This window comes from Cnephaeus nilssonii (genome assembly GCF_951640355.1).
Source record: "Cnephaeus nilssonii genome assembly, chromosome: 7".
Lineage (NCBI taxonomy): Eukaryota > Metazoa > Chordata > Mammalia > Chiroptera > Vespertilionidae > Cnephaeus > Cnephaeus nilssonii.
The window spans coordinates 96,892,469-96,911,868 of NC_137078.1; the positions used below are offsets into that span (position 1 = coordinate 96,892,469).

The 19,400-nt window shown below is 56.7% G+C and overlaps 1 protein-coding gene across 1 annotated transcript; it reads right to left on the minus strand.

Moving 5' to 3' along the window:
- Window positions 1-237: 237 nt before the first annotated feature.
- DRAXIN (dorsal inhibitory axon guidance protein) lies at window positions 238-12,355 on the minus strand (the record flags this gene model as incomplete). Its single annotated transcript, XM_079778274.1, has 6 exons — window positions 238-373; window positions 4,967-5,056; window positions 6,503-6,592; window positions 7,439-7,550; window positions 9,248-9,438; window positions 11,890-12,355. The coding sequence occupies 6 exons, from the start codon at window positions 12,353-12,355 to the stop codon at window positions 261-263; spliced, it is 1,062 nt and encodes a 353-aa protein (XP_079634400.1). The 3' UTR covers window positions 238-260.
- Window positions 12,356-19,400: the final 7,045 nt, after the last annotated feature.

Sequence of the window (19,400 nt, forward strand, 5' to 3'; positions counted from 1 at the left end):
CACTATCGACATTGCCGCCGCAGTTGCTCAGGCCCTGCGGGTCTCCCAGGGCTGTGGGTTGCAGGCGTGCTGCTGCTGGGCCCAGCGCTCCCCTCCGGGGCCTGCAGGTCCTGGATCGGGTCCTGGGTCGGAGCCTGCAGCCTCAGACATCTGGTCCCCCATTTGCTCTCCCACTGCTAGTTACAAACAAATTGTCGCTTCTCCAAACCTCCAGCGCGCAGTCCCCCCAGGCCTGCGGGGAGGCGCCTCAATCTGGGCCACTAGACGTTGATGAAGGACCCCTGGTCGCCGTTGGCCGTCTCGGGCTCCACGCAGCGCCCCTTCCTCCGTGTGACCCTGCGGTTCCGGTGGAACTTGGCATAGCAGCGCAGCCCTGAGCAAAGAGAGGCAAGGGGGTCAGGGGTGCATTGGGCCAGTCCTCTCCCCTTTCTCTCCCCTACACACCCTCTGGGACCCCTGCGCCCTCTCACCACCACCCCCTTCTTTATTCTGCCCTACAACCACCCCCCTACCCGCCACACAGCAGCCTGAATGCGGAGGAAGGGAGGGGTGAATAGACGGAGCACAGGGGACATTGAGGTCCATGAAACTATTCTGTGTGACACTGTAATGGCGGGTGCAGGTCATTATGCATTCATCAAAAGCCATAGGATGTACAACTCGAAGAGCAGACCCTAACATATACTATGGTCTTCAGTTAACAATAATAATGCATCACCCTGACTGCTAGCTCAGTTGGTTAGAGCAGTGGTCGGCAAACTGCGGCTCGCGAGCCACATTCGGCTCTTTAGCCCCTTGAGTTTTTAGCAAAGGCCAGCTTAGGAGTACCCTAATTAAGTTAATAACAATGTACCTACCTATATAGTTTAAGTTTAAAAAATGTGGCTCTCAAAAGAAATTTCAATCTTTGTACTGTTGATATTTGGGTCTGTTGACTAATGAGTTTGCCGACCACTGGGTTAGAGCATCATCCCGATGCTCCAAGGTTTTGGTTCCAATCCTTGGTCAGGGCACATGCAAGAATCAACCAATGAATGCATAATTAATGAAAACAAATCAATGTTTCTCTCTCCCTTTTTAGAAGCAACAAATATAAAACAAACCGCTCTTCTTGAAAATAATAATAACAACGTATCAAGATGGACTCATCACTGGTAGAAAGTGTGCCACACTAACGGGAGATAATAGGGGAAACTGTAGGAGGAGAACTCTTATTTTCTGCACAATTTTTCTGTGAACCCAAAAATGCTCTTAACAAGTCTATTAAGCCCTGGCCGGGTGGCTCAGTTAGTTAGAGCATCGTCCTGCACACCAAACGGTTTCAGGTTTGATTGCTGGTCAGGGCACATTTCTAGGTTGCGGGTTTGATCCCCGGTTGGGGCGCATACGGGAGGCAATCAATTCAAATTTCTCTCTCACATTCTCTCTCCCTCTCCCTCTCTCTCTCAAATTAATAAATATATCCTTGGGTGAGGATTTTTTAAAAAGTCGATGAAAAACTTTTTAAAGTAACGAAGATTCTGCCCGCCCCTATACAACCTCCCAGGTTCTCATTGTGCTCGAAAGGAAACCTGACTTCAGCCTTCTTGCTTTTCCTCATATATCCAGCCATTTCCCGCCTCAGGACCTTGGCACTTGCTGTCTCTCAGCCAGAAATTCCTTCCCCAAGCCCTTTGCATAGCTGGCTCCTTCATGGCCTTCAGGTCTCAGAGAGAACCTCCCTGACCACCTAATTAGAGTAGGTGTGGCCCTCTCCACATCGTCACAGGCACCCCCTGAAATACATGGGTACACATACTTTTCATTTAAGTCCACACCCTCTTGATGGTGGCTGAAAGAGACGTCAGTGAGCAAATCCCTGCATTTCAGGTTAGTAGTGGCCAGAGAGAGAGAGGACCTTGCTACTTTAAGATCCACTATGTCACCATCAAGAGAATGAAGGGGCTCTGACCGGTTTGGCTCAGTGGATAGAGTGTCAGCCTGCGAACTCAAGGGTCCTGGGTTCGATTCCGGTCAGGGGCATGTGCCTTGGTTGCGAGCATATCCCCAGTAGGGGGTGTGCAGGAGGCAGCTGATGGATGTTTCTCTCTCATCAATGTTTCTAACTCGCTCTCCCTCTCCCTTTTTCTGTGTAAGGAATCAATAAAATATATTTTAAAAAAAATAAAAAAGAGAATGAAGGGGCTGCTATGAAGTGTGTGCTTCGTGGCCTAGAGCTGACACCTGGGTCGCCGGGCTTCTAGAACTGGGACCACACAAGTGACACTTGGGAGTGGACAGGGGATTCCCGGGCAGGAGTGGTTGGTAGTCACAGAAGCCCTTCTGGAACCCTCCAGAACCCAGGCTGGCCCCGACTGCTGGGCTTCAGCTCTGAGCCCTGTGTCCACCGTTTTGGGATATGGTCCCCATGAGGGTTCCCGGCCCCGCTAGATCCCTCTGGTGTGGCATCTTGGTGACAACCTCTTCCTGGACCATCTTCAATGAGCTGCCTGAACTGTCACTTCCACTCTTCATTTTTTTGAGCCTGAGTCTCCAGGGAGGAAGCAAGAGTTTTGATGGAGCCGACCAGTGCCGAGGGACCAGCGGAAATGAGCAGATGGGGCTTTGTTTGCAGACATAGCCTTTGGACGCCTGGAAAGCCGTCCCCTCCCACCTGAGGCCCAGGGAGGGAGGGAGAGAGGATGGGGAAATAAGGAAGGAAGGAAGGAAGGAGGGAGGGAGGGAGGGAGGAAGGGAGGGAGGGAGGGAGGGAGGGAGGGAGGGAGGGAGGGAGGGAGGGAAGGAAGGAGGAAGGGAAAGAAGGAAGGGAAGGAGGGAGGGAGGGAGGGAGGGAGGGAGGGAGGGAGGGAGGGAGGGAGGAAAGGAGGGAGGGAGGGAGGAAGGGAGGGAGGGAGGGAGGGAGGGAGGGAGGGAGGGAGGGAGGGAGGGAGGGAGAATTGATTGATTCCTGGACAGAGGGGCCACCAGTGAGCATCCAGCCAGGCACCAACTGGGCATGTGCAGCTTAGGTGGGCTGGACCAGGAGGCCAAGGACTGTGGTTTGGCCCCAACGCTGTTCTGGGTTCCCTGGACTGGAGTGCCTCCTGCCCACTCGGCACCTCAGTCTCCTCCTCTGTGAAATGGGGCCTCGACCCTGCATACAAGTACCGAAGGCAGCTTCCCAGCATCCCCCCATCTTCCACTCCTGCTGCCTCCATCCCCTCTCCCCTCCCAGCTGGTCCTTCCTGTCTCCATTCCTGCCCCCCCTACAGCCATAGTGAACTTTTAAGCCCAAAGCAAGACCATGTCACTCCCCTAGTGACAATCTGCCTGCAACTTCCGATTAGAAATCAAACAAGGCCAACAAGGTCCTGCATGGTCCTCCCAACAAGCTTCCCCCACCTCCCCATGGGCCACCTTCCCCGTGCCCACCGGGGGCCCAGTCAGCACTCCAGCCTTGCTCCTGCCCGAGGCCCTTGCCTGTCCCCTGCCTCTCGCCTGGGACGGTCTCCCCGACAGCCACCATCTTCAGGTGGCTGGGTCCACTGTCCACTCCTGCCCCTCCTTTCTGTAACAACCCAATATTCCCCTTTTCAGCAGACCTCCGGACTATTTTCTTCACAGCCCTTATTGCTTCTAAAGGCGTCTTATCTCACAGGGCAGGGAGAGAAGATGCTTGTCTCGCTGGAATGGACTCTGTGGGTACAGAACTTGCTCCTTCTTTTAGCTGCTGAATCCCAGTGTCCAGAACAGTACCAGATACATAGCAGGTGCTCAGTAAATATTTCCCGAATGAATGGATGCACGAATAATGGGACGTACACAGTGTTATTGCTTTCACAGCAGATAATTGTTAGCCTGATGTGAGCAAAAATAGGGCATGTATCTGAGGACGGTTAATAGAGGCACTGAGACCAAAATCCTCCCGCTCAGGAGATACGAACACTAATTGGATACTGAATGATACTGAGTAATTATTGTTCATTTTTGGTATTTTGTTCTTATAAGAGTACTTATCTTTCAGAGATATACACTGAAATATTCACAGATAAAATCTCTCTAAACTCCCAGGAGTTACATCAAAATTATATTGGAATGGGGGGACTGGGCAGGGGAGAGACAACACAGATTGGCAGTGAGTCGGCAATTATTGAAGCTGGGTGATGGGAAACGGGGGTTCATTATTATAGTGACTACTATTCTGACTACTTCACATATGTTTGAAGAATTTCAGGATACAAAATTAAAAACATTCTCCTCCTTTTCTAGCTGTGTGAGTTTGGGCAAGTCCCTTAACCACTCTGTGCCTCCGTGTGCTGATGTGTAAAATGGAGATCGTAATCGCTCCCTCCCTGGATGGCTGTGAGGATTAAGAAGACAGGGGGATTAAGGATGAAGGAGGGTAATGAGGATAATGTGAGCCAAGTGCTGAGCACAGAGCCCGGCACGCCCGGGCACGTCCGGGCAGGAGGGCACCTACTGCTCCGGGTGGGAGCTCAGAGGTTAAAGCAGTAGCCGCCAGCCAAGTGCATCCTTCGCTGAGACGAGCTGGGAAACCCACCCCCCGCCTGATATCACACTTGGAATGCCTCCCCTGGGATAGAATTCTGGCCTGAAAGCTCCAGCCTTCTTGGGTTTGATCTTATTTAAAGAGATAGTCTCCTCTCTCCTCCCTGCTCCCTGCTCCCGCCTCCCGATCATGGGAGATCAAGCCAGCTTGTATTTTGAGAGGTGAGGAAAGCAAATCGGAGAAACTATACCAGGAATTGAGACTAAGTGAGTTCACAGATTGGGAAGGCACCGAGCAGAGCTTTTCTTGCTCATGGCGGCGGCTCCCAAGGGATTCTCCCACCCCTCCATCGCCGCAGGCCCCTCGGGCCACCTCCGCCACGGAATCGTGTCCCGGCTCCGTGCAGAACCAGCTTCAGAGCATGAGGGATGCCCCCCCCCCCGCCAACTCCCGCCTCCTGGGGGGAGTCAGGCTCACCTTCCGCACACATGCAGTCGTCGAAGCATTTGTTGTTGAGGCCCCGGTTGTGGGGCATGCAGATGTGCCCCCGCAGGTCACAGCAGGTCCCTGCCAACACAGCAAGCACACGTGGTCAGCCAAGCTGAGTGGACCCGCCCCACGCCCGGCACACGGTCCCAGCGGACAGGAGGTCCATCGTCGCTGCGGCAGGGCCGTGCCCGGGCAGGGTGGGGCCATCTGGTGTGCAAGGCTCCGGCCGGAACCACTGGTGGATGTCACGGCCGAGGGCCCTGCGGGCGGGTGGCAGCGACCCAGCTGCCCTCGACGGACAATTGATGGATCGTGGGAGGAGCGGAGCATCGCGGGATCACCTCCCGGGGACAGCGGGCGGGACAGCTGGGGGCTGCCAGGTGTGGAGTCAGCGTGGAGCTGGGGGGCCTCAAGGGTCATTGACACCAACGTCCTCTTTGACAGATGGAGACACGGAAGCCCCCTGGGGAGCAGTGAGAGCCCCCAAGGCAGGCCCGGGGCCGGCCCCGCCCACCACGGGGCCCCCTCGCAGAGCGACTGTCCAGGTGGCCCAAACTCCAGCCTTTTCTTCCTGCTCCGGTGCAAACAATGGTTTGGAAAGAGAACTGCCTGTCGGGGAGCTGGTGGTTTGGCTCTCACAATGCCAAATGCTGATTCGATGGTCGTTTTGTAGACTATTCCAGCCACTGAATGAGCCATGTGTCCCCCTGGGGGGGTACCCCTCGGATCTCCCTCCAAGATCCAGGCGGCATTGGCTGTCCAGCAGTGAGGAGAGCAGTTAGCTGTTAGCATCTTCAGGATGTCACCCTGGGCCCATGTCACGCTATTTCCTGAGCAGTCCCAGCAATGGCGGGGGCGGGGGGGTGGGGAGGCGAGCAGGGGCGTGGAACAGGGCCGGGCCAAGACTGCATCCTAGGTTTCCCTGCCATTCCTGCTCCTCCCCCTCTTATTACCCTGAGACCTTACCCCCCAACCCCCTAACCTCCTACATATCTAACTCCACCTCAGTAGATGCCCCTGGAGGTTAGGGCACCAGTCAAAACACCAGCCCCTTGCTTTCAGTCTCGATGGGCAGAGCTGCTGAACGGGCGAGGATGCCATTGGGACATCCACAAAAAGCCGGGCAGTGCTGTGATGGGCCAAGGGCAGCATTAAGCCCGACCAGACTTTAGGAGGAAGTGGAGAGAGGGGTCAGCGCATGGGGCAGTGGTTCCTCAGGCGGACTCAGGGTTGAGCCACTTCCCAGCTGTGTGACCTTGGCTGCGACCCACCCTCTGAGGCCCAGTTTCCTTGCCTGAAAACTGGGGGTGACAGGGTCTCTTTCTCCGGGTTGTTCTGAGGACGAAGTCAAGTGTTCCGGCGACTCTCAGTAAAGGGTAGCAGGAGTTGTTACTACTTATTACCCCGAGAGGGTCCTGAACCCACAGGCCCCCGCACGTGCCTGGGAAGGTCCAGCTCACCCGCCTCAGGCCCCCAGCACCCAGCACCCAGCCCGGGGCCTTGAACGTGACGCTGGTTCGGTACCTGGCAGGCAGTCGTGGTGATGGTCGCACGGCTCCCCTTCGGCTGGGGATGTCTCATTGCCGTCACCGGAGAGTTTACCCCGGGTCTTCTCTGGGGACAAGAAGATCGTGGTCAGAAGCTGCCGCCCAGCGGGGCAGAGAGCAAGCACACGGACGCTGGTGGCGGAGTGCACGTACCGCCATCCCACGGTGTGGCGGGGACGCCGCCTCAGCGTCTCTTTTCTAAAACGGGCTCCTTGGTAGTACAGACCTCACTTGGTTTTTTTTCAGGGTCAAATGCGTTGATACATGGACTGAGCTTGGCACGTGGTAAGTGCTCGATAGTGGTATTTCCACGTGGGGTGCGCGTCGCAGTGTGGACTCCATGCCTCACCCATCCCCCACTTTGGACATCTGTAGGTCAGGCTGGGGGAGGGGAGGGAGCCCAGGCACGGGGAGGGGGCGGGGGAGTGGGTAGGTTTCTTGTTTTTCTTTTATGATTTTTAAAATTGTTTAATTTTTTATATTTTTATTCATTTCAGAGAAGAAGGGAGAGGGAGAGAGAGAAAGAAACATCAATGATGAGAGAGAATTATTGATCAGCTGCCTCCTGCACATCCCCTACTGGGGATCGAGCCTGAAACCCAGGCATGTGCCCTTGACCAGAATCGAACCTTGATCTCCTAGGTCCGTGGTTGGCAAACTGCGGCTCGCGAGCCACATGCGGCTCTTTGGCCCCTTGAGTGTGGCTCTTCCACAAAATACCACGGCCTGGGCGAGTCTATTTTGAAGAAGTGGCGTTAGAAGAAGTTTAAGTTTAAAAAATTTGGCTCTCAAAAGAAATTTCAGTTGTTGTACTGTTGATATTTGGCTCTGTTAACTAATGAGTTTGCCGACCACGGTCCTAGGTCACAGGTCGATGCTCAGCCACTGAGCCCCGCCGGTTGGGTGGATGTACCTTTCTTTCTGGCGGAGGGCCAGGCCTCAGGTTTTAAGTCTTCATAATCGGTCCAGTCGAACAAGGCCATGTCCAGCGTGGGCATCACCTCCCCGTCAGGCCTGGGCTGAGCCTGCAGAAGGTGGGTGGAGAGGAGGGAACGTGGAGCCCCAACAGGTGGGAACAGAAATGTGGGGCCCCAGGGCCAGTGGGCAAAGGAAGGGCTCCTCAGAGGCCAGCTCACCCTCTGCTAGAAGCCCAGCCCCGGGACATCCACAGTCACCGAGGTTCCTGCTGCAGCAGTCACCAGGGTACTGTCCTCACTTTACACCCAAGCAGAATGGTGCCCACAGGCGACCGATGCAGACAGAAGGGTCGTCCATCGGGCCTCGGAGGGAGGGGCTGGGAAGGCCTGCTCAGGTCTCTACATCCACCAAGAGGGAGTTGGATGAAGCCAGCTGCTCACTTCCCTGCCCCTCTTTCCCTGGGGAAGTTATCAGCTCTCCAGGGCGCCGCTGAGCCATGCCAGGGCTCTGTTGCCCTCGTAGCCCCGGGCCAGCCGTCGGGGCTGGATCTGCCCACAGTAGGACATGGGCAATAAAGGTGCCTTTCAGGGCTGGTGCTCAATGCATGGACTTCAGGGGGCCTGCGAGGGCAGGGATAACCAGGTATTCTTTGGGGATGGTTCATAGCTTTTCTCAGCCCTAGCCGGTTTGGCTCAGTAGATAGCGTCGGCCTGCGAACTGAAAGGTCCCAGGTTCGATCCCAGCCAAGGGCACATGCCCTGTTGTGGGCTCGATCCCCAGTGGGGAGCGTGCAGGAGGCAGCTGATCCACCATGATTCTCTCTCATCATGCATGTTTCTATCTCTCCCTCTTCCTTCCTCTCTGAAATCAAGAAAAATATATTTTAAAAAATAGCTTTTCTCAGAATCTCAGGGGGTGCAAGACCCCAAAAGAGAATAAGAAAGATCTTCTGCTAAAAAGTAAAGATTTTTTCTTCTACATATATTTTATTGATCATTTTAGATAATATTATTACTTTAAATATATTTTTATTGATTTCAGAGAGGAAGGGAGAGGGAAAGAGAGATAGAAACATCCATGATGAGAGAGAATCACTGATCAGTTGCCTCCTGCACGCCCCCCACTGGGGATCGAGCCTGTAACCAAGACATGTGCCCTTGACCGGAATCAAACCCGGGACCCTTCAGTCCGCAGGCCGACGCTCTATCCACTGAGCCAAACCAGCAAGGTCTAGGTGATATCATTTTGAAAAATACTGCAAAGCTACACAAGAGGTGCAATGATGCGCATCTTGCTCATTGCCAGGATGATGCAATGAACTCGCGTGTTCCCTTCCTCTGTTTGCCGGTGGAAGCAAGCAGGCCGCAGGAGCTCGCTGCTCTCTCCATACATCTTCGTGAAGGTCTGAAGCAGATGTGTTAACTAACACCTGTTAACTCCGGGCTGTGGGGACGTGGCTTTTTGCGGTGTTGTTCTTCTCTGTACTTTCCCGTGTGCACGGAATGCTTTGCCACGGGCCTTGCCCTTCTCCATGCAGAGACCAGTGTGCTCAGTGGGCGCTGGCCTCCTTGGCTGGCCCGAGTGAGCCCCCAGGACCACTTTCTCCTGGGCAGTGGCCGCCCTTTCAGGACAGAGTGCCCACCGGGCTGTAGCTGGGCTGGACGGGCACCAGGAGACCTGGTTTCCAGCTCACCCCAGGGGCCTCCACCAGTGTCCTCCCACCCCCCATGCCTCAGTCTCCCTAAATGACTAAGAGGGATTTGCATGATGTGGTCTCAAGGACTCCCTGGCTCCGAGGCCTTACCTGGGGCCACAGGGATGTGACAGGCAGGATGAGGGACTCTTCTGTGGCAGGTGCTGCCTCCAAGGTGGTGAGGTAGAGTATGGTAGGGGCCAGGCTGGTGGACGACTCCTCCATGGCAGCGTCCAGCGCCTGGTCTTCGGAGAGCTCCGCCTTCTTCATTAGGGAGCTGGGGCCTCGGACCAAGGCTCGGCCTGAGAGACGGAATAGGAAACATGGGGCCTTTATCTGCTCGCCACCCCTCATCGGCCCAAAGCAGAACCCACATTTCCTGCCGCCAACAAGGGGGTGGAGGCATCACGTGACAAGTCTGACAGCCTGACTAAGCCATTGGCTCCCCAACATCCCTGCTGCCCACTCTCCTGGGAAGGTAGAAACGGGGGCCTGGCGGGGAGGAATGTCTGGGGTGAGCTTGCAGCCCAAGGATTCTCAATCTAAAGCAACATTATAGCAAGTCCACGTCTGGGATGGCTGGGTGCAGCCCAGGGTGCAAGTACAACAAATGGGAACTAATAGGATTAACATGGAAGGCTTCCTGGAGGAGGTCAAGCTTAAGTAGAGGAGCAACGAGCTAAGGCTGAGAGGAGGGGGAGGGGGAGGGGCCTTTGAGAAGTCTGGAAGGTGAGAGCTGAGGCTATCACACACGAGGGAATGCTGGCTATGCGGTGATAACCATGCGCGGTTTGCTGAGTGCCTGCTGTGTGTGAGGACCCTGGTGTATGCCCCGTCCTGCTGTACTAGCATTATTTCATGAGCTCTGCAGGAGCTCTGGGAGGTAGGTACTCGGTCAGCCTCATCCACAAGGGAGGAAGCTGAAGCACAGAGAGGTTCAGAGACTTCCCCGAGGGCACACAACTGGTAAATACTGAAGTTTGAATTCGAACCCAGCTCCACCTGAGTATAAAATCAATACTTTTAACCACCAAGACACATGGGCATGAGGTAGGGTGAGTGTGACCAGGCAGGGTTGGGGTGGTCGGGAACACGGGGCTTCGAGAGAAGCTGGAGGGCCGGGCATTTTCCCTGCCTCTTTGTCTCAGGGAAGAGCTGACTTTAGGGCTGGTTGGGTTGTTGGGATCACCCCGCTCTCCAGAAATGAATCCCGGAGAGTGGAGAGGCCACTTAGGGACCATCGAATCTGTTCATTTCCCAGGCTTCACAGCCGGTCAGCTGGGCTGGGCCTGGCCTCCAGACCTCCCCTGCCCCCTCCTCCTCTTTCTCTCTCTCTCAAAATATTTTTATTGATTTCAGAGAGGAGAAGGAGAGAGAAACATCAATGATGAGAGAGAACCATTGATTGGCTGCCTCCTGCACGCCCCCCACTGGGGATCGAGCCTGCAGCCTGGGCATGTGCCCTGACGGGGAATCGAACCGTGACCTCCTGGTTCCTAGGTCGATGCTCAACCACTGAGCCATGTCGCTCGCTCTCTTAGGAGGGCCCCACTGGTCCCCTGGAGCTGGGGGCTGGAGCTGAGCTGAATGGATCCACACCCCATGAGTGCTCTCTGGCCTGTCCATCAAGGATGCCAGCATCCAGGAGTAGGGGGCTGAGAATCTAAGGTGCCCCCCTCCCCGCTGCCACACATACACCTGCCGACTGTGTTCTGTCCACGTGGGGGGTCCCAGTAGGCCTGGCAGGAAAGCGAGCCCCAGCTGTTTGCAGGGGGAGGCGGGGCTGAGGCTCCACCTCCTCCTCCTGCAGAACCCCTTCCGCTCCATGTCTGCACCAGGAGCCCTGCCCCTAGAGGCAGTCTGGTCACAGGAAGAGGCTTGGAAGCTGGAGGCCAGGTGAGCTCGGGGAGGAGCCAGGTGAGTGTAGCTGCTGGGAAATGTTGGTTCGGAGACTGAATGGGCCGGGGAGGGGGCGCTGGGAACAGTGGCAGCTGGATGCCCGCAGGGGCTTGGGGATGGGAAGGAAGGTGCGGAGGGCTAAGGGGTCGGGGAGCACCGCAGGGACAGACAGGGCAGAGGCCGGAGGGATAGGGATGCGACGCCTCCCCTGGGACCTCCGTGTCCAGGTTGGAGGACACTGGTTCAGCATCAAGAAAAAGCTGAGCATCAACGAGCAACACCTGCTCCCCGTCCCTGCCGCTGCCAGGCACCACTCCAAGCGCTCCCCCTATCAGCGGTCTCTGGGCCTACGCTGAGGCTCGATGGGGCCATTATCCTCATTTCGCGAGGGAGAAACTGAGGCACAGACCAGTGACTCGTACAGCTAGTAACTTGGGCAGATTCTGGCTTCAGAATCTATGCGCTCAGCCCTGCTCTATGCCTCGGAGGTGATGAAGTGATGTCCTTGGAGGGCACTGGACTGGTCTATTGCTAATCAGTATATTCAGGTCCGATACAAAGTCAAATTCTGACGTGGGAGGATTATCTACTGATAAGACTGTGGTCTATGGCCACACGTCCCTCCCTGCCTCTCCCAGGCTCCCCCGCTTGCCAGATCCCTCTGAGTTTAGGGAGACCCCCTCACTCCGCTGGGTGCCCATTGCCTGCTCCTCTGGGGCCTCTGGATGTCCTCCCAGTGACCTTACTTACACCATTGACACTCCCTCCGGGCCTGCTCCTAAAGCCATCTCCGCCCCCCTCTCCGCCCCTCCCTTCCATCTCCAGACCCCACCCCATCCCAGATATCCAGCTACCTCTGTGCAGTTTCAACCTCTCCCTGCGTCTCCTGTGCTCCCTGCTGCGTCTCTTCCCTGGAGACCGGTTCTCCTTCTCAGGGTAGGGCAGGGCCAGCCCCAGGAGTAGACTCTTGTCCTGCAGCAGGCCTGCAGGACTTTGCCCAGGCAGCAGGCCCCCTGCCCCTGGCAGCCTGGAGGCCTGCCTGGTGGAGGTGACCACAGCTCCATCCTGGGCCCGGCCAGGCATGCCTGGCCCCCGCTCCTTCTTGCCCAGGCCCCGCCGGTGGTGGTGGCTGGCCTGAGGTGTCCACAGTGCTGGGCCTGGGAGGTTGATGTGATTCTCAGGGAGGTTTCGAGCAGGGGTTCCAGGGCCCAGGGAGCCCGCCAGGCTCAGCTCCAGAAACACCAGGAGGGCAAGGAACAGCATGGGGGCAACGTGGGTGGTGGGCCCAGCCATAGGCTCCTCCTGCAAGAAAAGCAGCATTTGAGGGGGCAGCTGGGCAGCCCTCCTCCTCCACTTCCCCACTCCCAAGCCCCTCCCTTACATCCCTGCAGCCCAGTACTTCTCCACAGGGACAGAGGGGACTTTGCCCCCAGCGGGTATTTGGCAATGTCTGGAGACATTTTGGGTTGGCAAAACAGGGCAATATTATACCAAAACACCAATCAGAAAGAATGCACCCCTATGTTCATAGAAGCACAATTTATAATAGCTAAGATCTGGAAACAGCCCAAGTGCCCATCAGTAGATGAGTGGATAAAAAAAGCTGTGATACATTTACACCGTGGAATACTATGCAGCTGTAAAAAAGAAGGAGCTCTTATCCTTTGAGATAGCATGGAGGGACCTGGAGAATATTATGCTAAGTGAAATAAGCCAGTCAGAGAAAGACAAGTATTACATGATCTCACTTACATGTGGAATCTAATGAACAAAATAAACTGAGGAACAGCCCTAGCCGGTTTGGCTCAGTGGATAGAGTGTTGGCCTGCGGACTGAAGGGTCCCAGGTTCAATTCTGGCCAAGGGCACATGCCCAGGTTTTGGGATCGATCCCCGGTAGGGGGTGTGCAGGAGGCAGCTGATCAATGAGTCTCTCTCATCATTGATGTTTCTATCTCTCTCTCCCTCTCCCTTCCTCTCTGAAATCAATAAAATATATTTTTAAAAGAGAAATTAACTGTATTAAAGGTTACCAAAATTAAAAAGAAACACACACAAAAAAACACACCCAGGAACAAAATAGATCCAGAGGCATGGAAGCATGGAACAGACTGACACATCTGAGGGAAGGGGGGGAGGGGAGGAAAGAGATTAACCAAATAATTTATATGCATATATGCATAGCCCATGCCCATGAACACAGACAATAGGGTGGTAAAGGCTGGGAATGGGGTGGGAACTGGGTGGTGGGGGACACAGGGGAGAAGAAAAAGGAAGGACATCTATAATACTCTCAACAATCTATATATACTAGAAGCCCAGTGCACGAAAATTTGTGTACTTGGGTGGGGGGTCCCTCAGCTCGGCCTGCACCCTCTCACAGTCTGGAAGCCCTCAGGGGATGTCCAACTGATGGCTTAGGCCTGCTCCCCTTAGCCGCAGTCTGGCCTCCCTCTGTGGAAGGTGACCCTGCTCCCCATTGCTCCGCCCCCCCCTATCGCCATGCCAGCACCCATGGCCTCCCTCTGTGGGAGGTGACCGGGCCAGTGAGTCGCTGGCACCATCCCCCCAATCGCCCCTCTGCAGCTGCTGGTTGCCGCCACCCCCCCATCGCCGTCCCTTCCCTTTACCCACTGGCATGCGCCTTGTCTGACCTGGCACCGCCTGCTTGCCAGCCCCGCCCCCCACCAACAGGTCATTCTGCCATCCGGTTGATTTGCATATTATACTGTTATCATATAGGATAAAAGCATAATATGCAAATCGACTGGACAGCAGAATGACCAGTTGCTATGATGAGCACTGACCACCGGGGGCAGACGCTCAATGCAGGGGCTGCCCGCAGGCCCCCATCGGTCCCTCCTGCTGGCTGGCAGGCTCTGATCGCCCGATGGGGAATGGGGAACCGGGGGTGGGTGGTGGCGGATGCAGGCAGTGCCAGGCCAAGGCAGGTGCGAGCGAGCAGGGCCCCGATAGCCTTGCTGGTTGTGCCACACACAGAGGGTGACCGGCATCGACGGCAGGGGCGGGGCTGGCTGCCGGCAGCAGGGAAGATCGGCCCTGATCGCAGGCCAGGCCTAGGGACCCTACCTGTGCACGAATTTTGTGCACCAGGCCCCTAGTATTAAAATAAAATAAAATAAAATACACCCAGCCGGTGTGGCTCAGCAGTTGAGCATTGACCCAGGAACCAAGAGGTTACCGGTTCAATTCCCAGTTCAGGCACATGCCCAGGTTGTGGGCTCCATCTCCAGTAGGGGGCGTGCAGGAGGCAGCGGGTCAATGATTCTCTCTCATCATTGATGTTTCTTTCTATCTCCCTCTCCCTTCCTCTCTCTGAAATTAATAAAAACATTAAAAAAAAAAAACAAAGTAAACAAACCAGGCAGTGTTACTGACTCTACTGGGTGGAGGCCGGGAGCGCTGCCAAACAGGACAGTCCCTGAGACAGAGACCCGCCGGCCCACGAGGGCCGCCGTGCTGAGGCTGAGACCCGGGATAACAGCTTAAGCAGCATCCAGGCTCCAATGAGCCTAGAATTCCTCTCTCTGCACAAACCTCTGCCCTTTGCTGAGTCCTCTCGAAATTACGCCTCTGGTCCCCAGGACTTGACTTGAAGCCCAAATTCAAGCAAATGGAACAACAGCGTTGGAGCGCGTGCTGCAGGCAGGAGGCATGCTCAGCGCTTGTGGTGGATTCGCACCACCCAGTCCTTTCAAGAACTCTCTGACGCGGCTCCTACCACTTCCTGAAGTGCAAGCTGAGGCTCCGGGTTCAGTCACACCAGGGAGGTGTCATCTATGCAGTTCTCAGGCCTGAGCTGGGAGCTGTCACATGGCTCTCCCCGGACATCCTGGTTCTGCCACTGCCCCTTTCTTTCCTTCGGGGTCCGGGCAGGTTCTGACACCCCCTGTCCCTGCTGCACTGAGGGGTTCTGGAGGCTTTGACTCTGAACCCTGCAGGGTGGGGTGAGCTGACTGCTCCCCATTCCCCACTGGAAGCAGCCTCCCCCCATGGGACCCACTGCTCTCCCCCACCCCGGAGGGAGACTCGGACCCCTGGATGTTCCGGAGGACCTTGGAGCTAAGGCTCCTGAGGCCTGTGGCTGGGGGATGGATGGGGGGGATGGTCTGCTAACTCTGGGGACCCCCTGCAGCGCCTCCCCCACAGCACCCACCCCTGCACCTGTCTCACTGCATCCAGAGGAGGCGGGCACCAGGCTGGCCGGGCTGATTGAATTTCCATGGCCTCCCGGGCCCGCGTGTTCATTAGGCTCACCAAGGTGCTCACACGCCGTCTCCTCGTGGTGTGTGGCCCTGTAACTGCCCAGGGCTGAGGACGGGCTGCCGGGCCTGTGATGGTCCCGCACGTCTCCCTCCAGCCCTCTCAGGGCCTGCAGTCCCCACACTGGCCCTCGCCCCAGGCTCCCCTTTGCCAACCCTGCCTGAGGGGCCCTGGTCCTGAGCAGGGAGGGCAGGTGGGACAGGGAGGCTGCTCTGGACCAGGCCGACCCACTGTGAGAGGGCTGGGGACTGAGGGAGGGAAAGAGCTCCTCCCGCCTCACCCAGTCACCTGCTGCCCTTTGCCCTGCTGTCCCTTCGTCCCGCCTGGCGTGTCCCGGTCTCCTGGGAGGCCGGGGCCGGGCCTCCACTGCCCTCAGTTCTGGGTTCTGTTCTTCCTGAAACCATCATCTCATCCCCCCTGGAGCCACCGGCATAGCCTGGGTGAGCCTCGGGGAGCTGGGTGGGACCTGGGATGGGCTTGTTGTGACAACCCTCATTCTCATCACATCCTTCCATTCCTAAGACCATTCACACTGCAGCTCGGGTCTGATTTCCTGTCCACCTGGCAGGCAGCAGGGGGCTTCACCTCCAGCCCAAAGTCCTGGAGGCCGGGGCTCCTGCAGCTGGGCAGCCGGGCTGGAGGAGGGGCCCATTTCAAAGGGCTGTCAGTCAAGCATTGTTCCCTCCCAGGGACCCCTGCTTCCAGGGCTGAGGCAGACGCTGGCTGCTCTGCAGACCGCCCTTCAGCAGGCTTCACCCTCGGCTCCCTGTGAGGAGAAAGGCCCCGAGGCTCTGCCGATGCTGCCCTGGACCCAGCCCTGCCCTCCTGTCCTGCGGGACACCGAGAGCCGGGGTGGGGGTGGGAGCCCACAGAGTTCCCCTCAACAGGGAACCTTCGAGGTGTTGGCCAATGAATGGAATCCCCGTCCTCCAGTGGGGAGAAGCAAGGCAGGGCACCCAAAAAGTGTAGGCAAGAGTCCAGATGAGGCTTGGCGGAGGGGTGAGGACTGGGCAGACGCACTGACGTGTGGGCAGCTTGCTGTCCCTACGGCACACACAAGCCAGCCTCTGAGCTCGGTGACCAGCCTGGGGACTGGGCTCAGAAGACAGCGTGTCCCCTGCAGAGCCAGGAGGTGAAGCCCAGCCCCACCCCCCCTGCATCATGACCCCATCTACACTCTCTCTTTTTCCCCTCCCTCCCTCTCTCTCTCCCTCCCTCCCTCTCTCCCTCCCTCCCGAAGTTCTGTTGCCAAGATCCTGCCAATGGCTGTGGATCCATTCATTGTACCCAGGAACCCCAATTTCAGGGCCATCTTTGTTCCCTCCCCGCCCCTTGTACCCCACAAATCATGCGTGTAGCCTGCCTGGGGCAGGGGAGAGGGGATTTCAGTGTGCAGTCTGGTGCACCCATGTGTGTGGGGGGTGGCATCCCTCTCCCCAGACCTAATTAGCACCATCCTGCCCCCACACCCAGCCTGTACCGCTGCCAGATCACTCTGATCATGCCGCCACCACGCCCCTCCCTGCTCAAAGCCGTCCATGGCTCCCTATTGCCTTCCCTTTAATCACAGACGCCTGACTTTGGCACTTAGGGCCTTGTATAACATGGCCCCAACCTAACTTTGCAGCCCTGACTTCTACTTTCTCCCCTTCACAGCCAGCAGAGACTATTCCCTGGGCCCCAAACGCACCCCACCTCCCCTGCTTCTCTTCTCTCTCTGTGTGCACATCCTGCCCGCCCTCTCTTTCGGGGAGCCTTGTTCAGGCCCCCAATCAGATGAGCTGCCTCCCCTGTGCTCCTGCCCAGCTCTGCCCCGCGCTTCAGCAACATCCTAGGGGGCTCTGTCCCACTGTGCCTAGCAGATCTACGGGCCCTGCAAATAACAGGCATTGATAACTACGGACAGACATGAAAGTGGGTCAAGCACAATCGAACCTGAGTGCAAAATCATAACTATATTCTCAGGGTGTGTGTGTCTGTGTGGGGCGGTGGCGGCGGGTTGGAGTGACGGCTGGGGGACCTAGCACCACTTTGTCCTGACAACTGCTTGGAACTCTCTCTCCAACCCACAGGGCTTGCACGCAGATCTTGGCACAGCCCAGCAGCCAAGATGCCAGCCTGGCGGCGAGCCACCCAGGAAGCGTGGGCTGCTCCCGAAGTCGTGCCAAGGATCCGCAGTGAGGAAGGGCTCCGAGCCATCTCTGTCGCGCTGGAAGCCAGTGGGAGGCTGCATACAAAGCGCCAAGCATCCAGGCAAGAAGGGGCAGCAGGCGCCCCCCTCCGCTCCCCCCGCCTTCCCCCAGCCATGGACCTGCTGCTGTGGCTTGCTCACAAAGCCTGCTCTTCAGGAGTCGCCCTGACCAGAGTTGTCCAGGGACACGGGGACCCCACCGCCCAGAGATGGCGCTCTCGCAGCTGAGACCCGATAGTGGCTCATTGCAAGCGAAGAAAACAAAAGCAATCGCGGTCACGGGCGCCTCCACTCCCGGAGCAGCTGCGACGCCCAGGCTGCGACAGGCGTATTCCGTCCACTTCTTATCGCATCCCTCTCATATTTTTAAAACGAGGAACCCAAACCCGGCCGATGTGGCTCAGTGGTTGAGTGTTGGCCTCTGAACCAGGAGGTTATAGTTTGATTCCTGGTCAGGGCACATGCCCGAGTTGTGGGCTCGATCCCCACTGGGGGTGTGTGCAGGAGGCAGCCCATCAATGATTCTCTCTCATCATTGATGTTTCTCTCTCCCTCTCCCTCTCCCTCTCCCTTCCTCTCTGAAATCAATAAAAATATATTTAAAAATAAAATGAAGTGAGGAAACCGAGGCTCTGGGAAGGGAAGCCACAAATCCAAGATGACACGACTGGTGAGGGGCAAGCCACTCAAGGCCTGGGTTCTCTGCACAGGGGACAGCCCTGCACTCCATCGCCCACCCCCCCACTCCCCAACATCTGAAAGCAGTCAGGACCCAGCAGGGGAGGTCAGGCGCGGGCAGCTGGGAAGGGGAAACTGACCAAGGAGGGGAAAGGGGCTTATCTGTGCGGGTACCCTGTCCCCATGCTGTGCAGAGTTGAGCTGCAAAGCTGTTTCCATCCAGAAGGCTGCCAGGAGGCAGGATCACATGCAAATGAAGGCAGTTAATCCAGCCTGGAGTCGGCTTTGAGTCCTGAGCCCCTCCCCCCAACAGCTTGCATTTGGGTGCCATGAGATAGGGGGGCTCCGGCCGGGGCAGACAACTGTGGAGCTGGGCCACCACCAGCAATCCAGGACAGCTGAAGGTCCTGCCTTCTTCTTCTTCTTTTTTTTCCGTTAATCCTCACCCAAGGATATTTTTTCCATTAAGTTTTAGAAAGAATGGAAGGGAGGGGGAGAGACACAGAGAGAGAAACATCGATGTGAGAGAGACAGACTAACTGGTTGCCTCCCACTGGGGATTGAGCCTGCAACCGAGGTACGTGGCCTTGACTGGATGTGAACCCAGAACTCTTCAGTCCTGGGGGCCATGCTCTAACCACTGAGGAAATGGGTTGGATCAGGGTCCCACCTTCTTGCCTTGCTGATCAGCTCACCAGCTGCCTGGTGGGTTGGGGGAGAATCAGGAGGTAGTGAGGGGGGTGGGAATAGGGCTGGCCGAGGGGGTCACGGTACATGATGATAACCACCCCATGCCAGAGCCACACTCACTTTTGGAGGTGCCCTGCCTTGCTCTGTCCATCTCTCCCTGTGCCTGACTCCCAGGCACGGGTGAGACCCTAAACGCCGAGCTGCTGGGATGTCCTCCCTCCCGGTGACCAGCACGGGGTCTCCAGGTGGGGATCTCAGAGTTCCTGCCCCCCTGGGAGCAGATTCCTGTCTTCTTTCGGGGGAGCTGGCTCCCCTCGGGCTGGAAAATGGACACTTTTGCTTGTTCAAGCGAAGTAGTTATATTCGCATGCGTGGGGGAGGGGTGGGTGGATCCTAAATTCAGGGACTGGGCTCCTACCAAGGCGATTTGGGATAAGACTTTGTCCCTAGAACCCCTCTCATGCTCCCTCCCACCATCCCCGCTCTGTGAGTCCATTTCCTGTCTGTGGATGGGATTCTGAGC